This window comes from Notechis scutatus, chromosome 6, assembly GCF_049901735.1.
Source record: "Notechis scutatus isolate UNSWTSFEM ecotype Mainland chromosome 6, rNotScu1.2, whole genome shotgun sequence".
Lineage (NCBI taxonomy): Eukaryota > Metazoa > Chordata > Lepidosauria > Squamata > Elapidae > Notechis > Notechis scutatus.
Window position 1 is genome coordinate 21793437 of NC_142014.1, and position 14440 is coordinate 21807876.

At 42.8% G+C, this 14440-nt stretch overlaps 2 protein-coding genes across 6 annotated transcripts in view; both read left to right on the forward strand.

The window, feature by feature from the left end:
- PRR5 (proline rich 5) overlaps positions 1–4732 on the forward strand; it is an 84137-nt gene extending 79405 nt beyond the window's left edge. For all 5 annotated transcript variants that reach the window (XM_087969486.1, XM_087969484.1, XM_087969483.1 and 2 more), the window contains one exon: positions 1881–4732. In XM_087969486.1, the coding sequence (XP_087825612.1) occupies positions 1881–2419 (539 nt within the window). In that variant the 3' untranslated portion in view covers positions 2420–4732. The remainder of the gene's footprint in view (positions 1–1880) is intronic.
- Positions 4733–12973: 8241 nt separating this feature from the next.
- The window catches only part of ARHGAP8 (Rho GTPase activating protein 8), a 50639-nt gene continuing 49172 nt past the window's right edge, over positions 12974–14440 (forward strand). Inside the window, exon 1 of the mRNA XM_026677609.2 lies at positions 12974–13212. The gene's annotated coding sequence lies outside the window, so the exon portion shown is untranslated. The remainder of the gene's footprint in view (positions 13213–14440) is intronic.

Sequence of the window (14440 nt, forward strand, 5' to 3'; positions counted from 1 at the left end):
CACCCACTTCTTAATCAGTGTTGTCCCCCAAGGCTTGTTACAAAATTAATAGGTCAACTGGTTTTAGAGTTAGTAGCTTTCTTATCAGATATCAGAAAACATCTTGAAACCTACTTCCTGATTCCATTCATTTGCTTCTTCACATTTCAAAGTTGTGAAGCATGTGAAAATCACTCCGCAGTGCCTGGAGTGTAGAAGTTCTGTCCAGGAAGGGCGGTGGACTGTAGAGTTGACCAAGGAGGCTTTCCAAGTGGAAGAGGGAGAATTCATAGTGGTGAAAAGGTTGGCTTAGGAACAAGGAGATCAAAGTCACAGAGAAATTTTACAAGGCCGAAAGAGGATTAGACTCAGATCTCCTTGCTCCAATCTTCTTTCAGCCCTGTAAAATTTCTGTGTGTCTTTGATCCAGAGTCTCTCTCTCTCTCTCATTCTTCCAGACCGATAGCCAGTGGTAAGGCTATTGGACTAGAAGCAGGAATACCCAGTTCTCATCCCTACTTAAGCACAGAGGGTCCTTGGTGATTTTGGGTTAATCTTTTCCTCTCAGTCCAAGAATCACAGTGGGGTAGAGAAAGTAGGGACTAGGAGTAGGGAAACTCAGGTTCTAATCATCATCAGCCACAAAAATTCCCTGTAGATTTTGGGTTAGTCGCTCTCTTTTGGATCAACCTGTCTCACGGGGCTGTTGTTTGAGGAAAAGACAGGAGCAGGGAGTATGGAATAAAAGAGGAGGCAAAAGAATTAATAAATGAATACCCATCTCTTTCCTGGGGTAATTTTATCTTCTTCCTCGGGCATTCTCAAAGGACATAGACGTATACAAACCCTACACACTTGTATAAACTTCTTGTGTAGCTTGCATGAGGTAGACAGAAAAAGAAGGAAAAGAACAGAAAAGAGAAGAAAGCCCCAAATGCCTCTCCATTGAATCCTTGGCTGCATAATCTGTTGTTACATCCTTTTGCAAACATCTCGGCTCCAACTTTGTCCCAGGAAAAGTACAGTATTAAGCTAGTGCCATCTCGTGGCCAATCTGAATTTCTGACAAGGTGTGGATGTACACCACCAGTTTCTGGAATGGAAACTACCAAAATAATGTGGAAGAATAGGATAAAGTATACAAGTGAACTAATAAGAAAGTGAAGTCAGTGATTCCTGCTCTTAATAGACAGTAACACCAAGCTTCTATTTGAAGAGGCCAAAATTTAATAAAAGTTTGGAATGTAGACAGTACTGCTGAACAGAGGATCTGGGAAGCAAAGATTAGAGGACACTTCCTTTCCATTATTCCTCTTTTGATTCATGTCCAAGGGAGACAGTTGTACAGACACGGGGAAGTTGAATGGTCAGGAAAAAATAGAAACAAATGTAAGAAAAGGAAGTTCACATACTGATTTGAAGTCTGTTCAGAGTTCTGCAGCGTTAATTCAGCGCCAGAAAAGTAAACACAGATGGCTGATGTTTCATATAATGGCTTTATAAACATAATAAGTAGATTTTACAAACCAGATGTAGATTTTTCCAACATGGAGCCAACTCAGACAGAAACATGTTGGAAGTAACTTCAGCAGGTAAGCAAGCAAGTTAGTTTCATTTTCAATAGACAGACTCAGAGCTTAACATAGCTTCAGAGCTGCAGAGCTTAATATAGAGCCACGCCTAGGCTACTTCTAGTTTCAGTTTACAGGCAGTCCTCATTGGCTGGCTTAGTTGCTATGCCTATTCATTGGCTGACCTTGTTACCATGCTCTATTCCAGTTCATGAATATACTCTGACAAAGTCACCGTCCAAATACCCGGGCACAGTCTTTCTGCGATGGGTTAGTTGTCTTGGTAGGGACCCTATGAAGATTTTAATTGTTCTCTGTGTTTGTTAACAGAAAAACGCTTCTTTCGGCGCTCTAAATCGGGGGATATTCTTGCTAAGAATCCAGTGGTGAGATCCAAAAGTTACAACAACCCTTTGTTGACTCCCGTAGCCGAGTATGAGACAGAAGGCACGAATGCCAACAGCTCGAGCATCCGACGACACTCGGTTTCTGAAATGACCTCCTGCGGTGAGATGCTGGGCTATTCCAATCTCACTACCATCACAGACAATGGATCCAAGAGCTCCATGCTCACCATGAAGATCCTGCCAGCAGGAGAACAGGAGAGGATTTCGGCCGGTTCAATACAATGTGTGTCTGATCAATCCAAAGGACTCTTCTATCCCACAGAGAACCCGACCAGGGCATTTGAGTTAGGCCAGGACTCGGACTTGCTCGCCATTGCTCCCACAGCCAGCCCTGAGAACATAGTGGACCAGATTTTAGAATCGATCGATTCCGATTCCGATGGGATTTTCATTGATTTTGGCCAAAACTGCTCTGGCTCCCCGGGATACAATATGGATGTGAGCAGGCAAAGCGTGGTCTGAAAGGAGTTGTGCTTTGCAAGTCCACCAGTTTTGGGTGGGTGGAGTAAGAGCTCTGCCTACTTTTCCAAGTCAGATAATGAGGATGATCTCACCCCAGAGAAATACGGATAACCCTGGCTTGGGAAAACGGCGGTGCCACTGAATCTTTGTGGTCAGGTTGCATCTGTTTAGGCTAAGTTCATAAAGTCACACTGAGGTCCACCCATGACCAGGCTGAGCAATGGGTAGTGATGGAGCTTAGGTTGTGCATCCAGGTTGAACTGAACCACGCAGAATAACAGGCCTGAGATATGGTCTGACGTTCAGCCTCCTTTAATGTCCTTCATAGGTGCCCCCTTCCTCCTAGGGATGTGATTTGCCTCCCATCCTTGCCTTCTTTCCCAGTGTTTTTCCAGTTTGTGTGTTCAGCTCACTGCCTGGTATCTCCTTCCTCAGAATTCTCCTTTCCTGCAGGAGTCAGCCAAGCAGAAGAAGCAGGAGGTCAGTTGCCAGTTATTCTTCCAATGGATGCTCTTGGTGTAGAGTAGAACATGGATGACTCCCCCATAATCCCAGCATGATAGTTTAGGACAGAAATAGGCAGCTTTTGGCACTCAAGTGCAGCACAGGTGTTGGTGAGTGATGAATTGGGACTAGCTCAGGTGTACATACCTATATGTATGCACATGCATGCATGTATCTATAGTCACTCGTGTGCAAGCAGGGGTGGCATCATCAACTTCGCCGGAGAAGGAAGTTGAAGTCCCCTCCTTGTTTGCGTGTGCTGTCCCAGCCATGGCCAGTTTTCAGGATGGCCCTCTTGTTGTGCAGCCCTTGCCATGTTAGACTTCTCTCAGAGGAGAAGACAGTTGTGTTGTTGGGACACAGCAGTCATGGAGTCCCCTCTGTCAGGTCTCAGTGGCTGGAAGATTCTAGTTTACCCTTATCAGAATGGTTGAGCAGGAATGCAAAGAATGTCAACCGTCTGTGAGGACCTGATGGACTAGAAATAAGAGGAAATCCAGCTCTCCTCTCGATTGAATGGTATTGCAAGAGAGCATGAAGTTTTCACAGCTTCCTGGGCTAAATTCTGAACTTCTCCTTTCATTTAGTCAAGAACTGACTGTTGCCTTATATCCGTGATGGCAAACCTATGGCACACATGCCACAGGTGGCACACAGAGCCCTCTTTGTGGGCACATGAGCCGTCGTCCCAGCTCAGCTCCATTACGCACGTGCACACGCCTCCTGCTGGCCAGCTGGTCTTCGGGTCTCTGCCATACATGCGCGGGGCACATGGGCGGGGGACACACACACATTGCATTTTGGGGGTGTGGGTGTGCGTACTTTGGGCACTAGTGCTGAAAAGGTTAGCCATCACTGTCTCATATGGTTCCCCTTTCCAGGAATTAAGTCAGGATGGGGTTTAGGGGTGTTTTTACTTATCTCATGGTGTCATAGCCAGAGATTGGCTGAACCCTGATAAGTTGGATCTGACTTATTTCAGAAAGAGCAGGATTTGAGAGCCCAGGATACTGCCTCTAATAAGGTAGATAATTTCTTTTGGGCCCCAACCACTACAAAGGAGGAGGGAATCTCGGCTTGGACACTTGGAAAAGGAAAACTGAGATATTACTAGGCATCAGAGAGATGACCATATGAACTGACTTCACGGCAAGCTACCATGATGGATACCGATAAAATGAGTTACCTCATGACACAGTGAAAGCAATGAGAGAAATTACGCACGATGAACTTGAGTCTTGCTGATTGAAATGTTATTTACAGATTCCCCATTGTACTTAAAGTGTACGACTTTAAGCTTAAAGTGGTATTTGGGGACTTGAAAATAGTCTATGTGGTGCTTAATCCGCAGTCATTCATATTTGCAAATCAGCGTAACAGCAAATGATCCATGCATGTGTGAAAAAGTCCCCAGCCTTCACTTTGGGGAAATGTGTCATTTAAACACGCTCTTTCTGCCTCATTACTGCCTTGATAGATTTCTGAATTAGGAAACTGTCGTAATGGCAATTAATATTAGAAAATCCACCTTTCTCATGAAGCTAAAAACCATTTTCACAGCTTCCAAACATTTCCTTAAAACGAAACCCTGCTCTTCAAAAGTTAAAATGTGTCTATAGGCTGCAAAAGAAAGAAAGAAAGGGGTTTTAATTTTTTAAAAAGTTGTTCCAAATATAATAGAATTTGATTGATTTATAGCGGCTACTATTTTTTAATGATTCTCACTACATCCACATGTCTTTCACCAATCAAGAGAAGTTTGTAAAACTAATTTAAATAAATAATGTGCTTGCTACTGATTGGTTGAGAGCCTGTGTCCAGAATGGGTTTTTTTAAAACCAAAGAAACCAGAGAGGATTTTTATCAAGGTCGTCTTAATTTATTTGTGTTACATGTGATTGGGCATGCAGTGGAGATGACCCAAAGGGTTTTACAGCAGTGTGAATAAAATATACACATACATTAAACAAAAAAATATGCCAAGACACTCACAACACAATTGTGATGACCCAGGGCATGGCACAGAGATAACACAAACAGCTGGAAGTTCAAACCATCCCTTCAGTGCTCCAAATTTCCCCAAACGCTCCCACGTTTCTGGCAAGTCCCAGAGCAGAGTGAAGTTTTTATCCAAGTGCAGTTTTGAGTTTGAATGCAGGGTCATAAGATTTTTGTGGAATTTAAATGGCTGAGAGTAATGGGGTATTTACATTTTTAAATTGCATAGAGATTATTGTATGGTTGGTTGTGTTTAGTTCAATTTTTTTCTTTTAGTGGTGTTTGTCCAGTTTTACTTTGTGGAAGAGCACCTCATTTCGTTGCACCCGCTAGCGAGTGTAATGACAAATAAATTCTTATGTCTTATGTCTTATATCAAACCCCCACCCAAACCTCAAGCAGCCTCTGGCTGCAAATAGTGCAACCCAGAGCTATCTGAACCAAGGCTATACAAGGAGTTCAGGAAGCAAAAGATCCAGGTAATTAGTCCAGCCCACAGGAATGCAAGGACTCTTGGAAAGTTCAAAAGTCAGAACACAACACTTCAGGAACTCAGCCTTTGTTCCCAACAAATGCCCCTCCTCACAGCACCTCTCCTGCACCTCCTTTAAGTCTCATTCCCCAGGTATGCCTTTTTTTCCCCAAAATTTTTTATTTCAACCTGCATATGCACAACAATACATTAATAGTGTGGCATCAATATATCATACATTTTAGTATAGGCAAAATTAATAATATCAATCATATCTCTCAATGCATATATTTCACATTAATTCATAATCCTTCAGTGCTTATTTTCAACCTTTCAAAGCTCTCCAAATGCCTACCACCATATCAGTTAAACATACCTAGTAATTCCATTATTCAATTTTCTCCCTGGTTTTATTTTATTTTTTAAAATAAAAAATTATCATTTGGCAAGCAGTGTGGCTCCAGGTTTCACATCTCAATACAAACATGACCATAGTTACCTGTGTTCATTATATTTGTTTAGTTTCATATTGCGTCATCATTATTGTTAAATATTAAGCTTATCCAATTCATGTTATATTAATACATTCTCATATCTTATTTTACAATGTTATCTAAAATTCTCATCTCATTTCTGTTGTCATTTCTCATATTACTTTTTTCTGTCACATTTGTCATTTTATCAATCCTTATCTGTAAATATAATTGTCCCCTCTGGTTAATAATTCGAGCGAACCACCTTCATTCTACCTTAATATCAATCTCCCTATCTAGTATATAACACAAATATATATATTTTTCTCAGGTGTACCTTGTGAAGATGGGCGGGGCGCTCTTCTCCCGAGTAGCCTACTCAGGCTGTTCACGCCTTCTCTCCACTCTCTGAGCTCTTGGATCAGGAGGGAGTGGTCCTTGCTCATCGCCTGAGCTCTGTCTCCCATGTTCATCCTGCCCCTGTTCTTCCCTGTCTACAAGCTGTTCTCATCCTGAAAGTCCCTGGCCTTCCCCATTTTCTTCCAAAGACAACAAAGCCACCCCCTCAATCTTTGTCAGCTCAGGTTATAGCTTGTGTTAACCCACAGATTCAGGCTCAAACAGGGGCATGACAACAATATTTAATTCGCAGCATTGAAATTCTTGGCTAAATGAAATAGTCCAGATACAAAAAAAGATTTAACTACAAGCACCAAAACATCTGTCAGGACATGATAATTTGGACTGCCTTTACAGAAGATCAGAAAACTTGGGCCAAGTGAACCTCACTCCATAAATAGATTGTTCACAGCGTTGGGATCCCTAAGGCCTCATCTCCAGTGCCCCCAAACTTTTGTGGGTGAGGGACTGGTTCTAGTTGGAAGGGGTGGCCTGGATTTGGAAGTTGATGGCTTAACACCAGCACTTTAAATCTGACCTGGAAATTATGGCTATGGACGCAATGACTGCCATGCTGGTGCTACACAGCTTATCCTTGGCATCACCATTGGACTAACTGCAGCTTCAAACGCAGTACCAAAGAGTGTGTGCTGCGGTAACTGTATATTTATAATGGCCTGAGTCACCATCATCCATGGCCTCCACAGGCATCTTCTGTCTGGCCCAGAATGGCAACATAAAAGTTGCATAATACTTTACCCCAAACTGGTAGATTTGTGGACAATGTGCGTGTCTCACTTGTGTTTCTTTTTTTCTTTTTTTGTAAATTTTATCTGAGTTTTCACAAAGAGAAAAAAAATACAAATAAAACATCTTTTTTTAAAGTAGCGTAATCCCGGGTTACATTTCTTCGTACAGACACAAATTCAAGTTCATGCTCATTTTTATATTCTATTCCATATCTTATTACTATTTTACATTTTCTGCATAGCTTCTCCCCTCTTTTAATTTTCTCAATTTTATTTTAATTATCTCATCTCAATTCAAATCATTGTATTTATATTTTTTGTCTGTCCTGTTTCAATTATCTATTATCTTTTCTCATTAAACAAAATTTCTCCTGTAGTTACTGATTGGAGTATGACGCCTTTATATCTTTTAAGTTTATCCATTTAACTCTTATTTAGGCTTCAATATATACCCTAAAGTTATAACATTCAATATAATATATAACTTTCATTCGGATTCTGCTTGGTACATTCTTAAAATATTCTTAAAAAAGAAAAAAATATAAATGTATACAATTAAAACAACACATTCCATTCCAATTCAATTCTATCATTAATATTAATATTCATTAAAATCTTAACTTCTTTAACATTACTTTTCAATTAAATATCATACTTCTATGGGAACAATTATAAGCTTTCCATAATTAATTCCCCCCTCTTCACTTATATTTCATAAAGCATTAATTAAAATGTTCCCATTCCTTCCTAATTCAATTTTCTCATTTATTTTATTTCACTTATTTTATTAACAAACATTTCACTAAATTACACTAACTATTTTATCCATCATTTTAATCATACATTGTTTCCAATTTTCTAAAGTTATTTCTATTACTAATATAACAATACAATCTTATGTACCTTTACAGAATCCCTTTTTCAGTTAGATTTTCACCCATTATCTCTAAATAGGTCCTGTTTCTCTATATCTTGTTCCGGTCCTTTGTAACTTCTTTTCCTTTCCTTCTTCCCTCTCTTCTTCTCTCTCCCCCTTTTTACCCCCTTGTCTCTCTACTTCTATTTCTGTATTCCCCTTTTCTGTTGCTTTCCAGTATTATACTTATTTTTTGAATTATTTTTCTTTTCTTTGGTTGTTTTTTTAAGTCTTAAATTCTCCAATCTCTTTCCCCACCTTTCTTTTTTCTTCCCCACATAAAATTACTTGTTCATTAAAGATGGCTTCTTCTTTGTCCCAGTCTTCTTGTTTTGCAGACGTTTCTTGTTGTTTCTCATAGTTCCAAATCTCCATTTCTAAGAATTGAAAAACGAAGCCAAAAGAACCCTTCCCTTCTTGTGCATCTTCTTTGTACTTTTTAAGTTCCATTTTCAATTCATCCAGAACTGATGCCATTGTATAAATTTTTAAACAACCACCCGATTAATTTTAGTCATTCAAATGTAATAAACAAGAATCCAAAGATCACCAAATAGTCCAAATACACACAAGCTGTTTCTTTTTGCTCTTTTTTTCACTTTCTGTTCCTGGAGTTACTGTTTAGTTACAAAGTTTCAGTTAAAATGTATCTTTTAGAAGTCTTGTTGAAGTTTTGCTGTAGATTCTTTTTAATTCCAGGCAGTCTCCTCCCTCTTCCAGATCCTGCCCTTATTCTTTTTCTCTCCCTTCCTGCTTATGGAAAAAAAAATTAATGTCCAGAAATCTTTATTATCCCTTTGACATTTTGTTTTATTTTCAGCTTAATTGCCTATTGATGTCAAAGCGGATTTTTCCGATTTCTTATTTAAGTCTCTTAGTTGTCAGTATAAGGAAGGAGAGAGAAGAAAAAAACCACAAACCTTTCCCTTTTCACTTTCCTTTGCTGCTTCCGACTCTTCTTTGGGAGCAATGTTATTTTTTTGTAAGTTTAAATTCCAGGGTACCTTAGTTGTTGCTTTTACAATTTAACCCGGTCTTCCAAAACTTTCACTTCTTATCTTCCTCCTGCACATTCTTTTCCGGTCGAGTTCTTCTTTGTGGTGGCCATTTCTGACCACCGCTGCAACCGCCTTCGGGAAAGGGAGTAATGGCCAGCTGAGGAGGAGAGATGCGGCTCTCCTCAACCCTGCTGGCGGTCTCCCCCCTCTTCACCACCTCTACGGGATGGCTTAGCCCCAAAACCAGCCGGCTTGGGGCACTCCAGCGGCGAGCCCAGACCGAAACCGTGCACGATCACGGATTTCTGTCTGTCGCCGAAGAGACTTCAAACCGGAAATCCGTCTCACTTGTGTTTCTTATGCCAACTTAACAGGGGTGGGCTTCAAAAATTTTTAGCAAGGGGTTCTCTGCCCAGTTGCTGGGTGGGTGTAGCCTAGTCGGCCTCCTGCACAATGTCGGGGGGCACTTTTGCCCTCCCCAGACTCCAGAGGCTTTCCTCGAGCCTCTGGGAGGGTGAAAACAGCCTCCCTGGGTTCCGGAGGCTGTCTGGAAGCCAAAAACAGGCCCATTTCCGGCCTTCCTGAACTTCCAGGAGGCCTGTTTTTTGCTCTCCCCAGCCTCCTCGTACGCCCTGCACTTACCTGCATCCCAAACAGGCCACATGGGGTCTCCTGGGAGGGGAGGGGTGGGTGGAGCCAGGCAGGAGTGGAATTTGGGGTTTCTCCAAACTGCACAGAATCTTAGCTAGGGGCTCTCCTGAACCCCTGCGATTGGCAAGGGGCTCCGTTACGTGGTGCTAGGGATTCAAACCGCTGAACTGCCGACCTTTCTGATCGACAAGCTCAGTGTCTTAGCCACTGAGCCACCGCGTTAGTTCTAAAGAGAGACTCCCTGACTGTATGAGAGAGAAGAGAGAAGAGAGAGAGAAGTTGCAATGTGCTTTGCAAGCATTGCAGAAAGAGACAAGAATGTAATAAATTATATTTTCCCCACCCGTGCCTTTGCCTGCCAGGAAATCTGCATCTAAATACATGCATGCCAAACAGGCAGAACTCATGCCCAAAACGAAGGGCAACAGTTTTGACAGACATCGTTAGGTTTAATTATTTTCCATTATTCTTGGTCTATTACAGATTTGTATTTGGGCATGAGGAATGAAATTCCATGAGCTGCATTGCTGAGGTTAGCAGATGATTCTCGGCTGGTTGCAAAGCTTCAATAGCAATTACAGCAGCTTGCAATCTCTTGATCATGCATCAACCCATCATTTGCGTCTATTCACATCAAGGTCGTTTGGTTGTCATCTTTTAATCGGCAGGTTGGTTCATCTGCTTTAGCGCCGAATGCAGCTGGAGAACTTTCATTGATGTCCACCAGCCAAACTCTAGGGGGCACTCTTCTATGGCCCAGATTCAACCTCAACTTTGGTTGAATGTAGGAAATGTTTTTTTTTAAAAAGTCATGACATCATGATCAAAGTCAAAGGAGGTCATGATGGGGTGATCAAAGTCATGTCTATTTTTTATGTGTGTTGTGTGTTTACACAACAATAGGTGGAATGGTAGCCTATTTATGTAATAGGTGGGATGGTAGGAACCTTTTTGTTCCCACTTCTTTGACTCCACTCTGCAGACACCACTGTTGAATGGTTCTCATGTCTTCCTAAAGTTTAGACCTAAACTATTCTTTCCCATCCTTAGCTATTTTAAGATATGTGGACTTCAATTCCCAGAATATCAATACAAATGTCTCACTTAGCAACAGAAATTTTGGGGTCAATTGTGGTTGTAAGTTGAGGACCAATATAATTTATGACAGTAGCCGTATGGTTCAAATCTATAAAAATTTGTAGCAAAAAATCAGGCCAGAAAGAATTCACCAGTCTTGAATCCCAAGGATTACCTGTATTGGGATTCAAGACTGGTGAATTCTTTCTGGCCCGATTTTTTGCTACAGTTTTTTTTATAGATTTGAACCGTACGGCTACTGTCATAAATTATACTGGTTTATTATCCCCTCTTAAGGGAATTTCTTACTATTCTGTCTGCTGTCCTTGTTGCCAATACATTGGATTCTTACAAAATGGACACCCAAAGCTCACTTAACAAATATCTCACTTAACAACAGAAATGTTGGGAGTCCGTTGTGGTTGTAAATCGACTATCTGTATTCGAAATCCAGATCATTTGATTAAGGGTCCACGTAGGATGCTGGCATGTTGCATGTTAGCATGTAGGCCAAGAAAGTCCAGTTGTATACACCATGAGTAAGTTAATTATGGATGGGAAACATACCTGGAAAAGGCAGGGTGTGTATTGTTTGTCCTGTTGCTCAATCACCCCAATGCCTAGGTTCCACCCTCCAGAACATCCTCTAAGCTTCTTCCTTCCCCCCAAATATAGGGACTGTTTTGCAAACAACAACCCCATTAAGATATTCTCAAGTCCAGGCAGCGGACTGGAGACTATGTGGTGTCCAAAATTAAAAAGGCAGCCACATGGTCTTGTGTGTGCTGCACAAAAAAATCAGCCAGAGTTTTAATCACACCATTATAGCTCCCCCAGACCACACCCCATCTCCTGAGGGCTTCTCTTGGACCCAAATGATGGGTACCAATCTTGTCCCAAGGTGGTTTTGGATTGACCAGTGTAACCTACCAGGCATTGGCACAGATATCCTTTCGGGTCTTAGCATTCTATTTGCCTTCACCACCCCTCCAGTGTTCAAATCACTATGTAAAGGATCTACTCATCCTATGGACACTCTCTTCTAAGGAACTGTGGACCTCACCCCATTCTTAAAGAGGTCCTTAAAGGGGGCGGGCCTACCACCCCTGTCTTACCCACCCCGTTTTTACTTCCTTTGTTCTTGTTTATAGAGTAGAGTAGAACAGAACAGAACAGAACAGAATAGAATTCTTTATTGGCCAAGTGTGATTGGACACACAAGGAATTTGTCTTGGTGCAAATGCTCTCAGTGTACATAAAAGAAAAGATACATTCGTCAAGAGTCAAGAATCATCAAGTACAACATTTAATAATAGTCATAGGGTACAATTAGCAATCAAATCATACTAGGAAACAGTCAATATAAATCGTAAGGATACAAGTGACAAAGTTGCAGTCATACAAGTGGGAGGGGATGGGTGATAAGGAGTGATGAGATGAATAGTAATAGTAGTGCAGACTTTGTAAATAGTTGGACAGTGTTGAGGGAATTATGTCCATATTTATACTTGTTATCTAATAGTAGTGCAGACTTTGTAAATAGTTGGACAGTGTTGAGGGAATTATGTCCATGTTTATACTTGTTATCTTGTACATGTTTGACAAACAAACAAACAAATAAATACAGAAAAAATCCCTTCCCTATCCCACCTGCACACATCAATGCATGCATAAACACTTCTTGTTCTTGAAAAAAACACCTTTTGTGTTTTTGTATTTCAAGGTACTTGTACTTCAAGGCAGCCCCAGCAGGATAATAGACAAGCTGCTGTTGAAAGCTATAGTATATAGCCAGGGGTCTTCAAACTTGACAGCTTTAAGACTTGCGGACTTCAACTCCCAGAATTCCTCCTCCAGTCATGTTAGCTCAGGAATTCTGGGAGTTGAAGTCCACAAGTCTTAAAACTTGCCAAGTTTGAAGAGCCTTGCTATAGTATGCAGGGGTCTCCAGCCTTGGCAACTATAAATCCTATGGACTTCAACTCCCAGAATTCCTCAGCCAGCAAAGCTGGCTGTGGAATTCTGGGAGTTGAAGTCCACAAGTCTTAAAGTTGCCAGGGTTGGAGACCCTTGGTATATAGAATGTATATACTATGATATTTTCCCCATAATTTCCACCTGGTGCATAAGGGAACAACTAGGTGAAATGGGAGCCTCCAGATTTGGCCCAGTTTTACCTCTACCCCTCCAGAAAACCTGAGGGTTTCCTCGTGGTCTCCCATCCCAGCACTGATCGGGTTTTGACCCTGCTAAGCTTGCTGAGCTGGGTGCTGTCACCTGAGGGAAACTCAAGCTCACCTTTGGACCTCGAGGAAGCTTTCCTTGGAAACCAAGCCCGGCTCGTGCCGGGAAAGCTGGTGGTAATCCAGAGCAGCAGCGACACACCTCCACCGGGCAGGTGGGATCTCCAGGTAAAACAGGTGGCCCTCCTCAACTGGCCTGGCTCGGCCTGCCCTCAGCCACCGCCGTCTCGCCTCTCCCTGCCTTCCCGCGGCGCCCAGCGGGCCAAGGGGCCCTGCTTCCTCCTCCTCCTCCTCCTCCCACCCGGATGGGCAGGTAAGGGAAGGCGAGACGGGACGGGCGCGGCGCCTTCCCTGGCCGGGTCGGCGGGCAGAGAACGAGCCCCGGCCCTCGGGAAGGCGGCGGGGATCTGAGAGGGGCGAGCGCGGACAAGGCTGAGGAGGGGCTTTCACTTGGCCCGGCGTTGGGCTTTTAGGAAACGGGGAGGGGTGGGAGCTCCGTGCAAGAAGGCAGAGGGAGACCCCAGGAACAAGACACCTCCCGGGGGGGGGACGACGTTAAAGGCCCCCTCCGCCTTCCTAGGAAGGTGCCCAGAAGAACCTGGGCGGCGCAACCAAGAGTGAAACCGAAGCAGAATCCGAATAGCGCGGCGGGAAGAAAAGACACTCGGGAGCGGCCGACCTTTGAGTCTCTCGGTCGATCCGGAATCTGCTTATGGTAGCCGAAGAGTCCCTGTACAGGTAGTCCTCGACTTACAACAGTTCGTTTAGTGACCAAAGTTACAAGGGTACTGGGGAGGGGGAGGGATTTCTGGCTGCTTTTTTTCCACAGCTGCCACCTTTGCAGCATCCCCAAGGTTAGGTGATCGGGATTCAGATCGGCTTGGCAAGGGTTCCCGATTTATGACTCTGTCCCGATTTATGACCGTGTCCCAGGGTCATGCTACCCCCCCCCTTTTTTTTTTTGCGACTTTCCGACAGGCCAAGTCCATGGGACAGACTCATTCGCTTAACAACCGGGCTTGCTCACTTTATCAAGCGCTTGCAAACACTTTGCTTAACCGCGGTGGCAAAACTCAGTTAACGGGCGAAACTCAGTTAACAGACGTCTTGCTTAACGACAGAAATGGTGGCCTCAATGGTGGCCATAAGTCAAGGACTGCCTGTAGTTCTATAGCGTATCCTCCCTGACCTAGCCTACTTTGCAAGGGTCACATTGTTCTCCTGGTGACCACATAAGCTACACACACACACACACACACACACACACACACACGTGTGTGTGATTGGGTGGTGATTTGCCAAGTCTTTTCCTGTCTCTGTAGCCATGCCGTAGTTGGTTCTTCTCTGCTTTCCTTCCACACCTCCACTATCCCTGGGTCAGAAAAGTCAAGATGGCCGTCTCAATTGCAATCAACCCCTTTTTTATGTGTGGAAACGCATGCAAAACAGAGCCCACGATCTTCACATATTTTGGAGGATTTGGGGTTTTTATAATTTGAAATTTGAACATATCAGACTGGTCTGCAGTTATTCTTTTTTTA